The 22,094-nt window shown below is 60.5% G+C and overlaps 2 protein-coding genes across 6 annotated transcripts; both read right to left on the reverse strand.

Annotated features, from left to right (window-relative positions):
- Positions 1-1,161: 1,161 nt before the first annotated feature.
- Positions 1,162-9,693, reverse strand: FGFR4 (fibroblast growth factor receptor 4). 4 transcript variants are annotated; one of them, XM_048960849.1, is made up of 17 exons: positions 9,373-9,693; positions 8,395-8,664; positions 8,216-8,305; positions 7,960-8,126; positions 7,755-7,878; positions 7,377-7,567; positions 7,159-7,297; positions 6,883-7,076; positions 6,576-6,721; positions 6,354-6,475; positions 6,161-6,271; positions 5,898-6,088; positions 5,646-5,768; positions 5,497-5,567; positions 5,141-5,278; positions 4,965-5,070; positions 4,333-4,895 (listed from the first exon to the last, which is right to left on the reverse strand). In XM_048960849.1, exons 1-17 carry the CDS (start codon positions 9,452-9,454, stop codon positions 4,749-4,751), a joined length of 2,412 nt encoding a protein of 803 aa, XP_048816806.1. In that variant the 5' UTR covers positions 9,455-9,693; the 3' UTR covers positions 4,333-4,748. The 4 variants fall into 4 exon arrangements, with proteins under 4 accessions (XP_048816805.1, XP_048816806.1, XP_048816803.1 ...); XM_048960848.1 differs by lacking the exons at positions 4,333-4,895; positions 8,395-8,664 and adding an exon at positions 1,162-4,274; XM_048960847.1 differs by lacking the exon at positions 8,395-8,664 and having other exon boundaries at positions 4,337-4,895.
- A 4,477-nt stretch (positions 9,694-14,170) lies between these two features.
- On the reverse strand, positions 14,171-22,028 carry ZNF346 (zinc finger protein 346). 2 transcript variants are annotated; one of them, XM_048960425.1, is made up of 7 exons: positions 21,900-22,028; positions 21,747-21,799; positions 21,535-21,627; positions 20,554-20,704; positions 19,448-19,687; positions 16,748-16,841; positions 14,171-15,416 (listed from the first exon to the last, which is right to left on the reverse strand). In XM_048960425.1, exons 1-7 carry the CDS (start codon positions 21,958-21,960, stop codon positions 15,311-15,313), a joined length of 798 nt encoding a protein of 265 aa, XP_048816382.1. In that variant the 5' UTR covers positions 21,961-22,028; the 3' UTR covers positions 14,171-15,310. The 2 variants fall into 2 exon arrangements, with proteins under 2 accessions (XP_048816382.1, XP_048816381.1); XM_048960424.1 differs by having other exon boundaries at positions 21,696-21,799; positions 21,900-22,026.
- Positions 22,029-22,094: the final 66 nt, after the last annotated feature.

The following is a 22,094-nucleotide window of genomic DNA, read 5'->3' on the forward strand; positions in this document are numbered from 1 at the left end:
GGGCGCCAACAAAATGGAGGCGTTCAGACCCCGCGGGCACCGAGCCCGGCTCGGCCCCGCGCGCTGCCCCGGCCATTGTCCGCCGCCCGCTCCCTTCCCCGGCTCCCCACCGCTCGCCCGCGCACCGCCGGGCACGGCCTCGCCCGCGGGGAAACGGCGGCCGCGTCCTCGTCGGGCCCCGCCGCGCCGCGCTCCCACCCGTCCCGCCGCCGGCCCTGGGCCGCCCCTCCCCGCACACCGGCGGCGTCCCCCGAGCGGTGGTGGCGGCAGCTCCGTCGCTCCCTCCAGCTGAGGCCGGGGGCTCCGCCACGAGCCGCGCGGGTCCGGGCGCCGCGCCACGGCACCGCACGGCACGGCACGGCTCAGCACGGCACGGCGCGGGGCGGGGGGCAGCGGCCGGGGGCAGCGCGGGGCTGTGGCACACACCGGGGCGGTGCTGCCCGGGCCGCGTGCCGCCGCCGCGGGGCTCGGCGCGGTGCGGCGCTGGCCCCCCCCACGCCCGCGCCGCTGCCCTTTGTTTCCCGACCGGGCAGGGGCTGCGGGGCCGCTCGGCGCTGCGCTTCCTTCCCGAGGCCGCGGGGCTCGCTACGGCCGGGCGTCCCGACCGCCGACGGTGACCGCAGGTGGGCACGGCGGGATCGCGGCAAGACGCAGCCCGGCCCCGCGTCGGGCGCCGCCCCGCGCCCCGCTGCCCGGCGGCACCGCCCTGCGACCCGACGGGACCACCTCGGCCGGCCCGGAGGTGCCCCGCCGCCGTCCCCGCGTCGATGCGCCACCGCCGTGACGCGGCCCGCGTGGGGCGCGGCGCCCCGTAGGAACGCGGCCCCGCGCCCTTGCCACTCGAGGCCCCGGGAGCGCGTTTCCCTCCTTCCTCCCGCAGCCACGTGCCCCGCGCCGCGCCGTCACACTCCCAAAATAAAGGCGGTGGTTTTATTTAATACCCCCCGGGGACGGGCAGGGCTCCGCGTGCGGCACAGAGCGGCTCCGCGCCTCGCAGCCCTCCCGGGGCTACGCGGTGCCAGGATGGGCCCCGCACCGGGATGGGCCCCCGCCTCGTTCCCCCTTGTTCTCGGGGGGGAGGGGGGGGGAACGAGTGCTGCGGGCAGGGCCTGGTGTCTGTGCCGGGGACAGAGCACGTGGGCACCCCCAGCGTGGCCCGAGCCCCTGAGCCCCGTCCCGGAGCCCCACACGGCACCATTCCCGATCCGACCCGCTCTCGCGGGGCTGCCACCGTCCCTGCAGACGCTCTTCCGGCCGCCGCGCTCCCGCTCAGAGCACAGCGCAGAGCCATGGCCGCCTTTGTGTGCGCACTGCGGGGTCTCTGCCCGAGCCCTTCCCCGCGGGACTCTGCCCGCTGCGCCCGCTCGCCTTCCCGGCGGCCCTTGGGCTCTACCGCACACACAACGCCGTGGGGTGGGCTGAGGGCCGGGGGGAGCGCAGCCCCGCAGCGGAGCACAAAGGGTTCTGGGAACGCGGGGTTGGCGAGCGCGGGCGAAAGGGTTAAAGCTGGCGGGCAGGGGGAGGGCTAGCCGGGCCGGGAGGAAGGAAGCAGAGGAGGAGAGGAGCGGGGAGCATCCTGCCCGCAGGGCCGGCAGGGGCCCCTTCCCCGGGGAGCGCGCGGCTCGCCAGGCCCCGGGCCGTGGGGATGGGCTCTGCTTTGTGCTGGTGGCACGGTGCCCGCGGCCGCGCCATCGGCTGCGGAGTCCCGCGGGGGTCCCCTCTCTGGGCACCTTCTGCCCTACCCACAGCCCCGAACGTCGGACCCGGGACACGCGAGGGCACGGGGAGGTGGGGAACCAGGGCCCCGAAGCCGGTCACCGGGCGCCAGCACGGCGTGGGGGGACGGGGCAGCTGCAGAGGGCAGCGCCGATCGGCGCGGGGCTACGGCACAGTGCTGGAAGGACGGGCTCGGCGTTCTCCTCGCTGCCCGCGGAGCTGGCAGCCCTGTGCCCAGGGCCAGCGGTAGCTGCGATGCCCCACGCCGGCCTCGTTACGTTTTTCCCCGCAGATACGTCCCGGGAGCCGGGGAAGAGCGGGGCAGCGCTCGACCGTTCCGCTGCCGCTCTGCACGGAGCTGCCGCCGCCGGCCGGGAGATGGGGCTCGCGGCCCGCCCTGCCCGCACAGCCCCGCAGCGCTGCGGCCCGAGGCTGCCCGCGGGGTGCGGGTGTGCGCGGTGTGCGCCGTGCGGGGGGAGAGTGTTTCTATGCAGGGGGGCCTCGCGTGCTCCAATGGTGTGAGTACACCGGGATGTGGGCGCGATACTGCAAGCGTGCATGCGTGTGCATCCACGGGAGAGTGCAAGCGTTGGGCTTTTTGTACGGCGTGGCGTAGCGGTGCGGCCGTGGGGGTTTGGTCGCAGGCCAATGTCCGGGAACGCGGATGTCTCGCTTTCCTCAGCCCTGCTCCCGGGAAGCAGCGTGGGATACCAATCTCGCGTGGGACTCCGTCGTGCCGTTTCCCTGCCCTCCCTTCGTTGCCTGAGGCCGGCTGTGCTCACGGAGCGGTGTGAGCAGAGGGGAGAGCCCGGCGCCTCGCAGCCTCCTGCCGCACCCAGCAACCACCCAGCCTCAGGGCAGAGGTGTTCTGCATCTCACAAAAGCCAGATGTTGCCGGGAGATAAGATCCCAGCTCCTTTGTTTTGGGGAGAAAAGCCAAGGGCACCATCCCTCCCGATAACAGAGGGTCGTTAAGCGGAGGCATCTCCGGCAATGGGCTGGCATCAGGAAGCGTCTCGGTGCCCCGGGCACTCAGCATCACCCCCGGGACTCAGGGCTCTCCGTGGGCAGCGGAGCAGGAAAGGTCCCACGTCCCGCGTGAAGCAGCCCCGGCCCCGCAGCGTGGCACCTCCCGGGGCCCGGTGCCAGGGCCCAGAGCTGGGGGAGGGCGTGTGGGAACGGTGCCTCAGGAAACCAGCGGGATTTACTGGGCTACACGCTAAATCCCCCTCACAAAAGGGGCCTGTTCGTGGGGACAGGATGCCGGTGGCTCAGCCACACTTGTTTGGCCAGCAGAGCCTGGCGGATTAAGGACAATTGGTTCAGCCCTGACAGAAAACACCAGGAATGTTCAACAATAAAACCATCTTCCAGTTGGTGCGAGGCTGCGGGACGCCCTGCGGCCTCCCCTGCCCCATGTCCCATACCCTTGTCCAGCCCAGTGCTTCCCAGCCCTGAGATGGAGGGGATGCACGGATGTGCAGGACAGCAGCAGATGCTGAGTAGTGACTGGGGCACAGTGCTGGGCACTGCTGGGACCCCAGGAGTGGTGCTAGGGGCACCCATGTGCTGAATTGTAAGGATGAGCCCCCAGCCTGTGAGCACACAGATCAGGGGACATGGCACAGTCCCACCCCCAGGCACAACCCAGGGATGGCTCTCCTGTGGCTCAGGGGGCCAGGACTGGACAGCCCCCCCCTCTGCCTGGGCAGTTTACCCTCCGGCATGTGAATGCCCCATTCAGGGCTGTGCTAAATGCATTGGTTCTGGCACATTAGTGGACAGCTGGGATCCTTCCTCGGGGCAGGGAGGCTGTAGGGCTCGGGCAGGTTTCACACCTGCTGGTGGTCTGGGAGCTGTGGAGGGAGGTACATCCAGGGAAGAGGGGGAGTAGGGCCCCATGGCCAGGAGCTGGGAGAGGGAAAGCAGGGCTGGGCTCCCCCTGCAGTGGGGAGCAGAACCCTAGGACAACTCCAAAAATACATGCAATGCAGCCAAAGGTGGCTGCACCCCAGTGCCAGCACAGCACAAGTGTGTAGGTGAGACCAGGGGGCCTCATTCCACCTGCCCTGTGGTTGGGGCACATTGCTCCCCAGAGCCAGCTCCTATATGTGTGAGGGGCTGCTCCCCACCACTGGAGCTGCCCCTGCAGCTGGAAGCTGGAGAAGGAAACAAGATCCCAGGGCTAACGGCAAAACCCAGCCCTTACTGGAGCAGAGGAGCTGAGATGAAACCCTAGATCCAGGGAGACAGCTGCAGCCCCTGCCTGCCCACATTCCCTGTGGAGCTGAGCTGGGTGCAATAAGGCAAGGTGGGCACCAGGAGCAAGGCCTGCAGTTCCCAAACCCCGCTCCCAGGGGCACCGGGGTTAGGAGAAGGCAGTGCAGAGCCCATAACTCACTTTTATCGGGTGTCCCGGAGCAGGTCTAGGTGGGGAGGGGGGACCCCACTGTGCGGGGCCCGGGGCTCTTTCCCAGCCTGGGAGCCAGCAGCAGTTGGTGGATCAATTTCAGGGCGATGCTGGTAGCGGAGTTCACGGTGGCTTAGCGCAACAGCAGCTAATGGGGAACAGATGCAACAGTGCTTTGTGCTAGAGTGGGGCTGGAGGCACAGGACCCCACTTCCTGCACCTGTGGCACTGCCCCCCCGGCAGCACTGCCTTCCTCCCTCACCCCTGGGAGCAGACCAGAAACTGCACCAAGATCTATTAAAAAAAAAAAATAGTAATAATTTATCAGCTCGATATTTCATGTACATAAATATTCATCTCTATGGCTATGTACAGAGCAGGCAGCGGGGCTGCACCCAGGAGCCACTTCCATTGAAGCACTGGACAACAGCTGACTCTCCAGGCGATGCCAGGGGGGCCCTGGGGTGATGCCCACCCCTGTGAGGCAGGGGCTGACGCTGCCAGGCTGCAGGCTCGAAGCAGAACCGTTGAGGAGGAGCTCAGTCCCCAACAAGCGAAGCCCCAGAGAAGTGGGGAACGGCCCTGTGTGGATACTTGCTGGCATCGCCTGGCCCTGCCACCCCTAAGTCCTGCCACTGGGGCAGGCAAAGAGGCAGGGAGCGAGCGGCAATGGGTCGTGGGTGAAGACAGAGTCGTCGGAGGAGCAGGTGCTCGTGGTGTCCTCACAGGAGGGAGAGTACTGCTCGAAGGGCATGGAGAGGTCCAGGTACTGAAGAGGACACAGCGCTGTCACTGCCTGCCCTGCGCCCCTGCAGGGGCCGTCCCCTCCTCCCCTCACCTCCTCCGAGATGGCTGCCAGGATCTTGTCCAGCCCCTCCACCAGCTGCTTAAAGGTGGGCCGCTGTGAGGGGACCGCGTGCCAGCACTCCCGCATCAGCATGTACCTGGGATGAGGGCACGTTATGGAGGTGCTGCCGCCCCCCACTCACCCACCCCCCCAGCGCCAGTACTCACAGCTCGTGGGTGCAGTTGGATGGGCAGTCCATACGGTGCCCCTCCTTCAGCAGCTTGAAGAGCTCCTCCACGGGGATGCCAGGGTACGGGGAGCCACCCAGGGTGAAGATCTCCCACATCAGGATCCCAAAAGACCACCTGCGATGGACACAGGACGGTGTGACTGTCCCAGACCCCTCTCACAGCAGGCAGGGCCCTGTTTCCCTCACCCTGCTGTGCCCCGAGGGCAGGGATGAGAGCCCTGGCCAGTGCCAGAGCAGAGCTTCACCCCATGGAGCACCCCTGCCTTACAGCTGAAGGCCCTGCAGTGCTACCTCACCCTGAACACACGGCAGCCCTATGGCCCCAGCACTCACACGTCACTCTGGTGGGTGTAGACGCGGTCGAACAGGGCCTCAGGCGCCATCCACTTGACAGGCAAGCGGCCCTACAGGAACAAACCTCAGCTCAGCCAGGCTTATGGATTTCCACCCACACCCTGCCCTGCACCTAGCCCCACACTCACATTGCTGGTTTTCTTGTAGTAATCAATGTCATGGACATCCCTGGCCAAGCCAAAATCGGCAATTTTCATCACATTTTCTGCTGTGACCAGGACATTGCGCGCAGCCAGGTCGCGGTGGATGCACTGCCAGGGAGAACACATCACCTCACATGTGAGATGGCAGCTCCCACCCTAGGCCCCCCGGCACCACTACCCCCAGGAGATGCCCAGCCTTCACGCCCCACATTGTGGCGCGCACACCGCCATCCCTACCCGCCTGGACTCCAGGTACTCCATGCCGCGGGCCACCTGGTAGACGCAGGACACCAAGTCCTTGAAGCAGAGCTGCTCCTCATGCAGCTCCGTGATGTCGAAGGTGTAATCAGGCATGGGGGGCCGCCGGGCACGCAGGTACTCGCGCAGGTTGCCCTTGGCAGCGAACTCCACTATCACATAGAGGGGCCCTGGGGAGGGCACACAGCACTCAGTCCTGCCCCATCCACCCCAGCAGCCCCCTGCCCCCCCAAGCCCCTCACCATCCTGTGTGCACACTCCCAGCAGGTTGATGATGTTTTTGTGTTTGTCCATCAGCTTCATCATCTCCATCTCGGAGATGAGGTCAGCCAGGTCCTTGTCGGTGGCGTTGTCTGGGGACAGAGGGCTGTGTCACTGCGTGCTGGGGTGACACCAGTGCAGAGCTGTGCCCAGACACCACAGCAGAAACGTTACCTTTGAGCATTTTGACAGCCACGGTGACGGCTCGGTCCGGCCACTGCCTGTCGATGCCGTACGCCTCTGCCCGCACCACCTGCCCAAAGCAGCCCTCACCCAGGGGCTTCCCCAGCACCAGCCTGCCAGGGGGAGGCAGAGCCATGAGCACACGAGGGGCTGACCCCGCTCTGAGCCCATGGGCAACGGCACTGCTGGCCCCAGCCCTCCTCAGATCCTTACTTTTCTCGGGGAAATTCCCACTTGGAATCCAGAGGCAGGTCCAGCTCGACGACGCCTGCCAGCATGGGGGCACAGCTGGAGGAGAGGCGGGTGACACGCATCAGCGATGTGCTGGACTTCCCTGATGAGCTGGAGTCCAGGGAGAACTGCAGGGACAGCACAGCAGCCTTCAGACACCTGGGACTTATGCTGAGACCCAGTGCTGCTGGGGGCAACCGGGTGAGGGCAGCCCCACAGACGAGGTGATAGAGACAGATGGCGGCAGCAGGGCCAGTTATCACCAAGGTGCACCCAGCTCAGCCCTCACCTGTCGGATGAGTGGGAATTTAGAGAGCTTGTGCACTGCCATGGGCTCCAGGGGCTGCTTGCTCGACAGCGTCTGCATGCGGCACAGCACCACAATGATGAGGGCCATGGCCACAGCCAGCGAGCCCGACGTGTAGATGATAATGTCGGTGTACTTGGCCTCAGGGGCCTCAGCTTCGTGCACCAGCTCTTCTTCTAGAGGCAGAGCACATATCATTCTACACCACGGTCCCTGTGCTGCTTCCAGCCCTAAGCCCAGCCCTAATCCCAGCCCTACCTGGAAGCACAGTGAGCCACGCCGACTGGTAGGAGAGGCCGATGGAGTTCCCTGCCAGGCAGGTGTACTCGCCTGCATCCTCCATGGTGACATTACGCAGGTACAGCACCTCCACCTCAGAGCTGTTGATATCTGCCGTCTGTGGGCAGAGCGAGGGACCGTGAGCACACCCGTGTGTGGACAAGCTCTGTGTGCCCCTGTCACCCCCCGGATGCTACCTTGAGCACTTGCACGTAGGGCACCCCGTCAGGGCCGTAGTTGCTGCCGTTCACCTCGATGTGTTTCAGCCACTGGATGTGGGGCTGGGCGTCGCTGTACACCTTGCAGAAGAACTCGACGTCGCTGCCCACCAGGGCAGTGGTGTTAGCAGGCAGCCCTGCCTGCAGGATGGGCCGGTGCGGAGACCTCTCTGCACACAGGGTACAGGGGCAGCGTCACCACAGCACCCAGAGGTGTCCCAACCCCACCTCCCTCAGGTGCTGGGACACTAGGGCTGCTCAAGTAGAGCAGATGAGGATGGGCTCCTCTGCCTTCATCCCCTCTCCCCAGCACAGCGGCAGTAGGGATCCCTCCCGGCACCACCTGCAGACCCTCACCCAGCACGTCCAGCAGGTAGCTGTAGCGGATGCTGCCAAACCTGTTCTCCACCAGACAGGTATAGTTGCCGCGGTCGGAGGGCACCACACTCTCCATCACCAGGCTCCAGTGCTGGTGCCGGAGCTGCGATGGGGAGCAACAGGTTCAGGGGGTTGCAGCTGAGCCAGAAACCAGGAGGGGATGATGACGTGGGGGGGCCCTTACCCGTATGCCCCCGATGCGGTGCTCCCCCCGGAACTCACGACCGTTCTTGAACCAGCGGATGCTGGGGCTGGGGCTGCCCGAGGCTGGGCAGCGGAACTTGACCGTGTTCCCGGCAGGGACAGCATACAGCTTCTTGTCCATGCGGTGCGGGTGAGTCCAGTAAGGTGCTGGGGAGCGATAGCGAGCACTGTGGGATGCGGCTCCACGGCCCTGGGTGGGGGCTGCCCCCAGTTGCTCCCCCCGTGGCAGTACTTACCTCTGTGCACATAGACGGGCTCCTCGCTGCGGTCTCCGTGGGGACCATCCCCATCGCTGTCTTCATCATCATCACCCGATGCCAGCGAGTCTGCAAGGGAAAGTGGGTCACGAGGGATGCCCGTCTGCAGGATGGGGAAGTCGGGCTGTGCTCCCCTCAGCGCTGCTCTGGGCCCTCACCCACTACAGAGACGGTGAGGTTGCGCAGGACTTCCCCGGAGCCCTGCACCCGACACACGTAGAGCCCCGAGTCCTCGTAGGCAACCTCGGTGATCTCCAGAACGCCCTGCTGGAGGCGGACACGGGGCCCGGGGAGCAGCAGCTGCGACTCCTTGTACCAGACCACTCTGGACCCGCTCTGGTTAGCATCGCAGTACAGCTTCAGTGCATTGCCCGGGTCCAGCAGGAGGTGTTCCTCCTCCGACTCCAGCAGCGGGCTCTCAAACAGCTCTGCAGCCCGGGTGAGACGCGCTCAGCACTGCGCACAGCGCGCCCCGACAGCAGGGTCCCACCACGTTTCTTCCCGGTGTGCACAGCACACACACAACGGCACAGCGCCTGGCCGCCCCGTCCGGCCACAGACTCGTGCAAGGGCCGGACTCTGCCCCCGGGCACTGGAACAAGGCTTCCCCCGCGGCCTGGCACTGCCGTGTTCCCGGCCAAGGCCACCCGTTCCACAGTCCTTCCGGAGGGGCCCGTGGCACAGGGTGCCCGTGTTCATCCTAACGCACCGGGACGGGAAAGGACTGGGAGCGCTCAGCATCAACACCCCCCACACAATTCCCCCACACCGCGGGCCTGGCCCACACTGGGAAAGCAGTTCCAAAGCAAATATTCTGCTCCGTTCCAAACCCAGAGCCGCTCGGAGTAAAACCACCGCCGGGACAAACCAAAGCAGCGGCGGTTCAGCGACCGTACGGCTGCGCCGGGACCCGCAGCTCCTGCTCCGTCCGCGTGCCCCACGCGCTGCCGCCGCGCCCCGAATCCCGCAGCTGTCAGCACCACGTACGCACCACCGCACCGCCACGGGCCAACCGCACCGCGCCGGCACAGCCCGCAGCCGGGCTGCCGACCCGCGAAGGCTGCGAGAAGCGGGATCGGGAAAAGCCAGTAACGGAGCCGCCCTCAGCCCCCCCCCCCCCCCCGTCCCACCCGTACCTGGCTCCATCTCCCCACGGTGGGAAGAGGCCGGGCCGGCCGCCAGCAGCAGTCCCGCCAGGACGAGCCAGAGCGGCAGCATCTTCCGGGCCTCCCGCGGGAAGCTGCTCCGCGGCGAGGAGCTGCGCTGCCCCGCGGCCGTCGGGCAGAGCCGGCTGCGCGGAGCCCCGACGGCGCGGCTCCTCCAGCTCCGCACCGGCCGCGGCGGGGAGGGCCCGAGCAAAGTCCTGCGGGGCCGGGCGGGCTCCGCTCAGCGCCGCGGCCCCATGGCGGCCCCGACTCTCACCCCGCCGCGCTGTGCCGAGGGCGCGGGCACTTTGTAGGGCGGCGCTCGGGTTACGCGGCGCCGCGGGCGGCCTCGCCGGGGGCGGCTCCGGCCCCGCCCGCTGCCCGCTGCCCACCCCCCGTCCCCCGCCCCCGGGCCCCGGCCGTGCCGCGGCGCCGCCCACAGCCCGCAGCCCGGAGCCCCCGCCGCGCGTTGCCGGGCGCCGTTCCCGTGCCGGGGCGCGCGGGCTAATTGCCGCCGCTGCAATTAGCGCGGCGTTATCGCTGCCGGGGCCATCAAGTGGCCGTGACCCCCATTAGGAGCCCATAAGGCTGCGTCGTAAAACACCGCGGGGCTGCGAGGCGGGGCCGGCCCGGCCCTAATCCGCGCCATAAACACCTCTCCCCGGAGGGACCCCCGGCACCGGGAGCAGTCCCGGCCGCGTCCCGTTTCTCCGGTCCGTGCGGGAACGGAGCCGGGAGCCGAGCCCCGGAGCTCCTCCCGGAGCCGCTTTGCGACGGAGCTGCGGTGCTGCGCCGTTCGGGGCTGCCGCTGTCACCCCCGTCCCTCGGCGCCGTGACTTCGGGGCGCAGCAGTGCCTCATCCCGTGCACGGCCGCTCTCCTCCTGGGCTCCCGCTCCCCTCTCGCAGCCCCCACCGCCGCAGCCCCCAGCAGCTGTTCTGCACGGCACATTCCCGCCGATGCGTGAAGCGGACGAGAACATCAATTTCACGGAGCAGCAGTTGCCTCTGCAGAACTTTGCAAAGTGCCGGAAGCGCAGAAAAATGTTGGGTTCGGCTCGATTTAAACCAAACCACACCAAAAGCGAGGGGCACGGAGATGCCCAGTGAGGCAGAGGCAGCAGCCGAGCCCCGAGTGTTGGGAGCAGCAGATCCCCTGCGGCTGTCTGGGGAGGGATGCACGAAACCCTGCAAGAGTGCTGGGAGCCTGGGATGGGCATCGAGACCCCCCATATCCCCGCCTGGTTCCTGCAGTGGGGATGGAGCCAGGCAGGCACATGGGACCCGTGCCGGCAACTCGTCCCTTGCCAGGACGGGGCAGTGGGGTGCTGGCTGCAGGGAGCTGCTCCCCTCCCAGCCAAGGGGCCGGGGGGCTTGGGCTGCCTTGCTTGATTTATAGCAGCAACTGAAGGCAAACAAAAAGCCCTTCACGGCAGCACAGCCCACCGCCTGCTGCCCGCCTCCGGCAGCACCGCCATAGCACCGCCACGCCAGCAGCTCAACAAGGGGGCATTGTGCCAGTGCCGGATCCCTGTGCCACAGCACGGCCCTGCCCTGGAACCTTGCTTTGCCACAGCACCACGAGGAGCACGCGTTCCCATGGCCACTGAGCTGCCCAGGGTGGGGGTGCTCAGAAGTGGGCACGGGGTGCATGGGGCAGCTGGAGCTCTGCCCCGTGAGAGGTGATCTCCAATGTTTGCCTGTGCCCAGCCAGACCCACAGCCCCGCTCGTGTGCGGGGCCCCGCAGCAGCGGCACGCATGAGGGGCTGGGCGCAGGGGCTCCATCCTCCCACCCCTGCCCCTTCCCCCAGGCAGTAAATCATCCCCACTCCCGTCATGAAAGGCCCATGTATGCACTGCCGGCGCAGGGAGCCTGCCTGGTGCCAACAATATTGCTCTTGGAAGGCAGCCGGGGCTGCGGGAACACAGCCGCCCCTTGTGCCTGGCCCCAGCGCTCGCCGCCGGTCCTGCTGCGGTCGCACCTGCGGCCAGCGTGCACGGCCAGCAGCTCTTGGGGGGGGCGGAGCCCAGGGGGCTCTTTCCTCGTGGAAGTTTCTCTTGGCATCTCCTGAACGGCTGTTGTTTGGGATGCAGGTCCCCGGCTCTCAGCACCCTGCATGCATGGCGTCGGGATGCTGAGGCCGAGCGAGCGGGGCCACAAGAGCCATGTGAGAGTACCCACCGGCTCTGTGCAGCCCCACTGCCCTCAGCACTTGGCTTCGCTGCCCCGGCCACAGCCTGCAGCCTGCTGGTCAGCCGCACTGGTGCCTGCTCCAGCCTTGTGGGTGCATGGCTGCTGGGCAAGGAGGAGCTGGCTGTGGGACACAGGTCCCAGCCCTACAGCTCGTCCTGCAGAGCGGGCTCAGGGCAGGAGCTCAGTTCCTGCTGGCCAGGGAGCAGAATGCTGCATTCCTGCTGATCCTTATCTCCCACAGGGAGGAACCCATGGAGCAACCCAGGCAGGTGGGTTAAGGTTTAACCAGGCACCACTTGGCAAACATGAACCTGTTGTTGTTCCCTTTGGAGAGATGAAAACACAGGCCTGGCACAGGGGCTGCCAAGTGAGGGACGTGAGCCTCAACCAAGCCCTCATCAGCAGGCACTGAGCTCTTTCCAAGGCAAGCAGGGAACATCCTGCAGCACAGCATGAGCTGCATCCTACAGCCCCTCTGGGGACAGCCATGCCATGCTCAGGAACAGTCTGTATGGGTGCTGCCACCCAGGATGCTGCACACCCTATGTGCTGAGCAAGCCGTGCTGCAGGGCTCAAAGGCAGGATACCCCGGGAGCAGCAGGGTGCTGCAAGGCAGGAGCTGGGCCACCGCTGTGTTCCCAAACCCTAATGGCAAGCAGGCACCCAGCCCCACATCTGCACCCGATTTACTTGCTGGAGACAGCAGGACCACGAGGGAGGGCAGTGGTTAGGGCTGCAGATGGGGCTGCGCTCCTCCCCAGCTGAGGGGTCCCAGCGCCGTGCCGGGGCTCAGCTGGGCAGGCTCTGCAGAGCTGGCAATGAAAGAGCCGGGGATGGCAGCACCTCCACGGGGATGTGGCCGTGGCGGCTCCACACCCTGCGCTCACTGCCAGCACGGAAGGCGCTGGGGCTTGGCCACGGCAGCTGCAGCCCCGGCACAGCCAGGTGCTGCCCGCAGGGGCCCGGGCAGGGGCAGGCAGCACCGCTGTGGGACAAAAGGGCCACAGTGTGCTCTGCCTCCCCCAGCACACCGCCCCATCGCCAGGCCGCAGCTCCTGTGGCACCGTGCTGCTGGGTGCCCGTGGGTGCTGCAGTACCAGGACGTAGCCTGGGCACAGCCTGCAGCTAGGCAATGGGGGGCACCCATCTAGGCCGTGCTGGAGCACATCCTGCCCCAGTGAGGCGCGGTGCAGACAGGGGAGTGGCTGCACACCATCACTCTGCTCCCCAGCTGCCAGAAAACGGCCCCGTGCCCTGTGGCTGTGACGGATGTTTTCAGCACAAGCAACACAACAGTCTGCAGAAGCGCCAGCACTGTGTGTGTGCAGACTGTCCTGCCTTCCCCTTGGTGACGTTGGTGTGCCCCAGGCCATGCAGACGTGCCAGTGGAGCACAGAGGAAGGCACTTGGTGGCTCTGTCTGGATCTCAGGGTGCCTGGGGATAGCAGATGGGAACACAAGCCTCCCACCCCTCCCAAACAAGTCACAGGGGTCTGTACCCTCTTCTTTACTTTGAAGGATGGCAAAAACCCAGGAAGGGCTATAGTAAAGAAGCAGCACCCAGAAGTAGTAATAAACACTCTATTTGGAGAGCTTCACCTTAGGGAAACAGCAGATACACAAACATCATGTACAGAGGAAGGCAAAACTGTCAGTACACAGAATGGAGCGACACACTGGACTGGGCAGTGCTGGAAATGGATACCTGTTGGTTCAATGCACAGCACAGCTAGCAGGCACCTGCCCTCGTGCAGCGAGACGAGAGCTAAGCAGTGGAGATCAGAGCTGGAGGCCATCCAGTGCCACCAGGCACACAATGCTTCCTTTACTTCACTGCAATTTTCTGCTGGTTGATCAGCTTGCTTAGCTTAACAAAACTCCCTCTCAAGCAGGAGGCTAAGGTCAGCCCTCAGCATTACAGCAAGACTGGAAAACATCAGGAAGGCGAACCCAGCCCAGCAGGAGCCTGTCCTAAGGGGAGATGGCAGATCCTGTGCTGGGTGAAGGCAAACAAAGCTCGTGCACAGCCTCGAGCGGGGAGGGAAGGCACTCACTCCAAGTGCAGAGATTAACAACCAACTCCCTCTCCTTGCTTAACCTGACCAGCGCACGCAGGGTTTTGGAAGTGCCCCCCCAGCCTGGCTCTCAGCCTCGCAAAGACGGCAGCTGCTCGGCCTGGAACGCAGCACCGGGAGCGCAGGGCCCCACACTGCCCTCCTGCAGCTGCTGCAGCAGTGGGAGGCAGCACGTCCATCACCTCTGCTCCTCTCGGCCAGGCAGGTCTGTCCTCCTGCCCCGTGGAAGGAAAACAGTGGCACTTGGCCCAGCCTGGCCAACTCTCAGCTCCACGGAGGCACTGAGGCTGGGACAAAGCCATGGGCTGCCCAACACGGGGCGCTGGCGCTGAGCACGAAGCCAGCCGACACCAGGGCTCCTGCGGTGGGCCAGCAAAGAACAGCACAGCCCTAGCTCAAGGGCAGAACATCTGCACAACTCATCCCAAATGCACAACAGCCTCAGATGGCCCCCCTTCCTTCTCGGGGCTCTTCTAACAGATCCAGTACATTGGATCTAACATCCAGTACAGTGCAGCAACACGAAGAGACCATCGTTAATTTCCACGTTCGAAAGGCAGAACATCTCCACGATGGTACAAATGCGTAAGGACTTTGAGGAGAGGGGTTGGGCAAGCAGTGTCTAATGAAGAGCTAAGTCAGGTTGCCAAAGAGCTTGTAGGTTTTCAGCCAGCAAACAATTCAACCAAGCCATACTACAGTATTCTGTTATTTCTATATTTACCTCCTCTTTTTGTTTTTTTTTCCTCCTTCCCTATCAATATTTTGCTGGCAGTAGGGAAAACACTGCACTTATGCACAGACCCTCACAGAACCCCAGATGGACTCTTCCTGCTCACCTTCCTCTGCTGATTGCATTTGGGTCTTGGAGATTTCCACCACTGCCAAGTTTGAGATTACTTTAAGTTATGAGGGGTAAAGACACACACAGTGAATGATCACATACACCTGTTTCCATAGGAAACCAGGCTAAACTGTTTCTTCCTTCCACGTGGAAATCCTCAGAGCAGAGGGCTGAGCTGCCTGGAGAAACAAGAGCTCCAACTCCTCCATCAGCCCTCCGCTCCCAGCAGCAGCACTGCACACCACAAATCACGACTACCTGTCAGACACCAAACAACACAACTCCTCAACTGCAGTACTGCCAGAGGCTCTGATGGCAATCAGTGCCTCAAGGAGCTCTGCAAACAAACCTGCCCAGAGGAGTCACGACAAGAGATGCCACGCTGCCATTTCCTATGTTAGGTCTGCAAAAAGCCAAACAACCCACAAGGTGTCCCATTCACACCTCTAAGCGTGGGCTGCTGGCCTCCAGGTGCAGGAATCCACTATTTGCTCTGGTAAGGGAGGAGGTAGATGTTACCAGCCTGTTGCCAGACTCTCCTTATACCAGATACACACTTCCTCTCACACCGCACCCACCTTTACAGGAAGCAATTACACAATGAAAACTACTCTAAGGGAGTGAAGTATTTGCTGTCTACCAAGTCTCTTCCAGCTGGATCCTTTTTCGGACAGATTCAGTCCCTGTTCTGCTCAACGGGTGCATACAGGAGGGTAGGGCTTTGCTTATCCAGAGGGATAATGAAACCATTGTGGGCTGGCAAAGGATGCGTGTTCTTGGGCCGTCAACAACTCCAAGAACAGTGCTGCAACTTGCTCTAGAAGTCTTGGCTGAAGTAACTGTAGCCTCCTGGAGCAGTTGTTTCTTCCCGGACATACTGCTGTGGTGGGAATGGTCCTACAACTGGCACTGCTCCTGGCATCCTGGGCATCGGAGGGAGAAAGAGGAAAAGAAGGGAAAAAAGGAAACAGTGTCAGAATGGCTCTGAAATCTGTCAGCTGCACTCAGTGCCCAGAAAACACGGCTGCCAGCAGAGTAGCAGCCTCCTATAGACAAGTCAACAACTTGCCAGAAAAGCTTCTGAGTGGCTTCTTACCCTCTGTGTGTGTATGTGTGTAAACAGACACCTTTAGTATGGCAGAACTAGCTACTGCTTAGCTCAAGGACCGTAAAGAGCTTCCACTACAAAGCAAGTATCCTGGCTCCTTTCAGACTGCAGAAGCTGGCCTGGAACACGACTTAACAGCAAAATCCAGAAGCAGCTTTCTGAAAGGGAGTTATTTGGCTGGAACAGCATCCATGTCCTTAAAGTGAGCGGTTATGCATGCATGTTGGGAATGCCTTCAGTGTTATCCTTCTAGAACGGGATCAATTCAGGCTTGACATTTGTCATCCACTGATCCTGCTGTGCTTTCCAAGAGCTGGCCTTCACAAAGGGACAGACAAGGCTTATGCCTCCCAATCAAATACTCAAGAGTGTAACGGGGCTGTTATTCCACGGGTATATGCAAGATTCCAGTTTCCCTTTTGGTCTTTCTGGGATATTTGGTCACCACTTCAGGCAGTATTTCCTAATACCTCTTTCTTCCAACTCACTGACCAGCTCCTCAGCTGTCTCAGCACCCCAGGTCAGTTATCAACCCTCCTTAACGTAATGCTTTGAAATCAGAGATCTGAACTCTGCCATTGTCCAGAATAAGTACGTGTGACATTAATCATTTCCCTGGCACAAGATGACCAATACGTGCAGGGGATTATCTTGTTTAACTCACCAGTTTGGAGAGCGAGCTCAGAAATACATTCTAGGTTTCTGGAGCGTGCTGACTACGTGCCAAATTTTAGAACAAGCAGCTCCAAGAGAGGCCAGAATGCCAAGCAGACCTCTGCTACGTCACACTTTGCTTTAATTCACATCTTGGTTCCTACAGAAGTGCTGTTCAACAAGAATCACGATGGATGTGCTCACTGCAGGGGGCCACGCAGACCTGAACCTCTGAGAAATGAAAGCAGTTGAAAGGCACTTCTGCTACAGCAGCATCCTTGAGCTGTCTGCAGAGGGAGCTGCTGAAGAGGCTGAGGGGGTGCAAACCTACACCAGTTAATTGGCTTCAGAACAAACAGCACGAGCTTGCACGAATATTGTTCTGTTTGCAAGGGCCAGCTTGAAATACACATGCAAAACTGCATTAAAGCTATATTGAAAACAGTGTGAAAAGCAAGGCTAGAGACATAGTTAAACAAGAAAGTTACTTACTGATTCTTGTGTTTGAAGCCACTGATGTGAGCTTGGTACTGCTCTATGGAGTTCAGTACTATGTTACACGTGTTGCAGGGATAGCCCTTCCCAGCTGAAACAGACATCAATGTTAACACACACAGCACAGCTAGCCAACAACTTGGTGCCTGAGGTAGAAACAAGTGAGATAATCGATCACTTGATGTGTTAAATAACTGCTAAACAAAGCAAGTAGCACACGAATAGCCTGACCAGGCAGGGAGGTCGCAGGATCCCATACCCTGCCAGATACCAGTCAGCCTCTGGGTAAGAGGGAAAGAGCCAGAAAACCTTTCCCGATCAGAACATGGGTTTGTTATCTACAAAACCAAACACACCTTTCCTGTAACCAGTTCACACTTTCAGATGAGGTGAAAACTCAGCAATTAGTACACCAAACCTGATGTTCTACTGCCTCTGTAACTCCACTTTTCTCCAAAATTCCCACTTCTCCTGATCTGTACATCTCCTAAAAAAATCAAGGGAGGCAGTAAATCTGTACATTTGATGTTTCAATTAAGAAAAAAAAGAAAAAAAGAAAAAGCAGCCAGAGGAGATTATACACAACGTCAATTTCCACAGCGCAGTGCTCTGCTAAGCCCTGCTGAGGCGCCAGCTGGGAATACTAAACTCTATCCTCAGGCCCTTCAGGTACAGCCAGCTATCAGTTAACTGCAAAAAGAAGAAGCCTTTAACAATAGTGGCAGGAGGCAGAGCAGTGGTTTGTGCGTCACCACAGCTCCTGCTGGAATGAGAGTCCTGGGGGTCGGATAGCAAAGAAGCAGGCAAAGCAGCAGAGCTGGCCACAGCAGCCCGTAATGGGAAAGTGCTGGCATGCATCCCTGCAGCATTACGTGCTCCTCAATTCCGGCTCTCTGGGGAAGGGCTCTGCCTGGGAGTCTCACAAAGTAAACACTTCCTTAAGGGGAAAGGGGGCACTCGCTCAGGGGGTGCAGAGCAGCATAACCACTGAGGGAGAAGCACCACACGTGGCACAGCAGACGCCTCCCCATCTGGCTGCTGCCCCACAGAGATTTCAGACTCCAGTGGGCACCGTTTAACTCTCAGAACGGCTGGGTTTGGATGCGAAGGGCCGGAGGAGCTGTCACAGCCCTCACACCCACCTCCCTTCACAACTGAGGGCAAGATATCCCTGCTGAAAATCAGGTAGACAGGTTATTTAGGGAACACTCCGGCACCCCACATGAATGGCTCCCGGAGGAGCTTTAAGCAGAAAGGCATCTTGGCTCTGCTGTCAATGACACATCTTCATCTGCCGAGGGCCAGATCCCAACAGGGAACGTATGTTCAGAGACCAGAGCCTTTACTGAAGTGTAAGTCTGATTTCAATCCTAGTTTTGTAAGAGAGAACGAGAAGTTTGGGCTGGGAAGAACTATGCTGGCATGCCAGCTTAGCATGGCTGCCAGCACATAGAGACAGGCAAAGGGAGCAGGAAAATACATCCCTGAGTGCAGCCTGTCCCACCAGAACAGCTCCACACCACACCACAGCTCTGTAACCTCGCCTGGAACAGCTTAAGCAACACAGAGATGTGGATGGAGATACTCCAGCTCTGTAAGCTCTCCACAAATCGCATCAATCACGTGGCAACTGCACTGCCTGCACACCCAGCCTGGGCTGGGGCTCCACAGCCTGAGTCACAACAAAATGGAACCATTGATCAGGCCCCGCTAATTAGGTAAAGAGCAGATGGGCAACACAAGATATGAAGCACCTTTTCCATCTCCCACATGACTACACGATGTGGGAGAGAATATTACTGGGATAATTGAGTTTAATTCCTCATAAGTGCTACCAGTAGCTAAAGGTGGCCCGCAAAGAATTAGAATAATTAATCTTCTGCTTACGGGCATTTTTATGACAGAGAAAGAAGCCCTTGAAGAAGATTTTAAGATGATTTGTCTGCTTATTATATACTTCAAGCATCCAGCAGGGTACTACACACTTCCTGGTCCAACAGAAGGATGCTAGAAAGAACAAGGGAGTTCACTGTGAGCTCCTAATGCTTTCACTGGACTGCAAGGGCTTTCATCATACAGAAGCACTCATAAGGAACAGATCATAAACCAAATGAGTGTTAACTGTCTGCCCAAAGTTCCTCCTTAATAGCTCAATTTTTTCCACATTCCTGCTTGCTCCGGATGGAGTTGCATTAGTTCATCAGATGAAGTGCCCACACAGAGGCAGAAAGCATTCAGGGAGAAATCTCTCTGGCTTTCACGCGCTTTGAAGCAGCAGGTGCAGTTAAACCTATTTCTTCCATCTTTGCCCAGTCCCTCAGACATTTTTTAAGCATCAAATGCCACTTTTATCTTTCCATTTTGGATGCAATCCACCTAGCTGGCAACAGCACTGGCCAAAATCCCTGGATTATCCACACAGAGAATAAAAAGGACACGTACTTGATGAGACAGCATTGCAAAACACATCTCAAAGTTCCTCACCAGCAGCTACAGTCTAAAAAACCTCTCCTGCTGCCAAGGAATTACAGTACCAACCAGGTCAGTCTTACGGGGCATCACCAAGATCCTCACCATGGGCAATCCTCCCTTGCTCCCTCCACACAGAATCCCTCGTTCAGAGACCTGCCAGATGCACACTGCTGCTCTCCCACCCTGCTCTCCAGCTCCTTACCAGCCTGCCTGCTGAGAACTCACCCAGGAAGGACGATGCCGGTGCGTCAGGAGTTCGGCCATAGCGTGCCATCAGCTTGTGTTTGGTTTCTTGCTTTCTGTGCTTCTTGCCTACATAGTGTTGTTTTGCCATAAGGGGGTTGTTGAAAGTGGCATGGCAGAGGCTACAGAACTTGTCTGGGTCTGCAATGTCCTTGTTCTCCTCATTAGAAGATACAGTAGAGGTAGGGAGGGTAGCAGGATGTTTCTGTGGAGGCACCACGTCTGTGGGATGAATCCAAACTCTTGGTCAGTTAGACAGAAAAAAAAAAAGGCAGTTTTATTTCCCCAAAACATGCATTACACAAACAAACAAAAATACAAAACAAACAAACAAAAAAAAAAACCCACCCAAAACTAAAACCATAAAACAGCCCCAAAAGAAAGCTAGCCCTCCAGACAAACCCGTGTTGCTCCAGTCTCCTCCCTTATTGCTCCAGAACTGGAAGGCACGTGGTAAAGCAACTCCCAGCAGGGGCACAAACCCCAGAGAGGAGCTCACACCTGCAGGCTCCTCTCATGGGGAAGTGGCAGACACCAGACCACGTATGCTTTCCTGAAGGCTTCTCACAGTCAGGCCTGCCTTGAGAATGGGCCACGGCAGACAGCAGAGGCAGAGCACGAGCTCAGGACGAGCACACACTCACACTTCCCAGTGTCACTCTCCCAGCTTCCAGCTGTTTGCAGTTTAGAAGTCCCTGAACCACTGAAGCTCTGTAGCTGAGCAGGCCTGACCGATTCATCTCATGGGCATTTCACCGGTCGCTTTGGTCCCTGTAAGCTTTAAGCGAGCATCACATCCTGTGACAGATGCTTCTACAGCTGCATGAACAACAATGGGCTCTGTCCCATTCCTTGCATGCAGGAACATTTAGCCAAGCCATTCTACCAAGCACGCTGCTGATAAAGGCTGTGGATCTGGAGGCACACTGCTGGCTTTCCCTGCTTCAGGGACCACACACACAAGGCAAGACCACACACACACACAAAAAGGAAGACATGTCCAATGGCACCTCTCAATGGAAAATCATCACATGCAGCATTTTCCTAGTTTGAGCTTCACAACACAAAGGCACTACAGACAGACTTACCTTCCACTTTAGGGGACTGCTGCTTCACATTCTTGGCATGAGTCTTCCCCAGGTAGTGAGACGTGGCCACAGCAGGAGAAGAAAAGGTCATGTTACAGATGGGACAACATTTGTTCCTGTCCTCCCCGTTGGTGCCTTCCTGCTTGCTCTCCTGTGTGCACAGAACCACAGAGTGGCTGAGGTTGGAAAGTTTGTTACTAGGAGGAATTCTAAGGCATTCAAGAAACTAAATCTTCAGATATACTGAATGTGAAGTTGAAGTTGTTGTTTGACTGAATGGGACTTCCACGGCACACATCATCCTCTCCTTCACCAGACAGTGTTCCTGCTTCAGATTCTGTTTTCTCAGTCTCAGTGAAACACTTCAGGTAGAGGAGATGTCAGGGCCTTCACGGACCCAGCACAAGGCTAACTGCACGGCAGCAGGAGCCGATCTGACCCCTGCTCTCTAAGGTGTGAGCTAAGGAGCACAAGCACTGCTATCAGGTGGGCCATCAGAATGCCAGCTGGGCAGGCAGCAGCAGTCACTGTTAGGCCTCGCATTGCATGAAGGCAACCTCCTTCATCTCCCCTCCATCCATACAACAAACCTATGAGGGTTAGGGACTAAAGCTGAAGCAATCACAGAAGTAGAATCTGTTTCCCAAATGAGTCACAGAGCAGACAGCTGGCAGGCGTGTTCTCCTTACCAAGAAATAAAACTTAAGAAGTGCAAAACAAAATCCAGCAAACCGTGCACCCTGCACTGCGCTGCCCGTGAAATGAGATGTCGCACACAGCGATATTCCCGGCAGCTTGCTGCTCCCCTGCTCTTCTCAGAGGGCCTTTCAGTAGGAGGCAACGTGCAGTTCTTTAGGAGGGCAAGGCGACAAGAGCCGTACTCACCGACACGGCTTATTTCTAAGAGCACAAGGGAACAGAAGGGCAGCCCGGCAGTGCGCAGCTCAGCCCACGACCCCTCAGGCCCGGCCCTGGTCTCACCTTGGCGTCCAGCTTCATCTTCTTCCCGGCCGCTAGCTCCTCCTCGCCGTGGATGGAGAGGTACCTCCGCACCTTGTTGGCGTGCTTCTTGCTCTGCGGGCAGTGACAGCGTTACCCGGCCCTGCCCGGCCGCCCACAGCCCCGCCCGGCGCGGCGCTCACCTGGTAATGCGCCAGGCGCTGCGACTCGGAGATGAGCAGCGCGCTGCACACCTTGCACTGCGCCTCGGTGAAGATGTGCCCGTTCTCCCGGATCAGCCGCTCCACTGCCAACACACGCCGCGCTCAGCCCGAACCGCTCCGACTCTGCCCGGCCGCCCCCCCGGGGCCGCCCGCCGGGCCGCTCCCCCGCCCCGGGCCGCTCACCTGCCTCCCTGCCCACCGGCAGCGCCGCGGCGTCCCCGTTGCTACCCGCCCCGTCCGCCATCTTGGCCGCCTCCGTCGCTCTCGCGAGAGCCGCGGTCGCCTAGCGACGGCGGGCGGGGCCGGACGGCTCCCCGCGGGAGCGCCGCGCGCGACACGTGCTGGCGGGGCGAGGCGGCGGCAGCCATGTTGGTTAAG

The sequence above is a fragment of the Lagopus muta genome, chromosome 14 (genome assembly GCF_023343835.1).
Source record: "Lagopus muta isolate bLagMut1 chromosome 14, bLagMut1 primary, whole genome shotgun sequence".
In the NCBI taxonomy this organism is placed as follows: Eukaryota; Metazoa; Chordata; class Aves; order Galliformes; family Phasianidae; genus Lagopus; species Lagopus muta.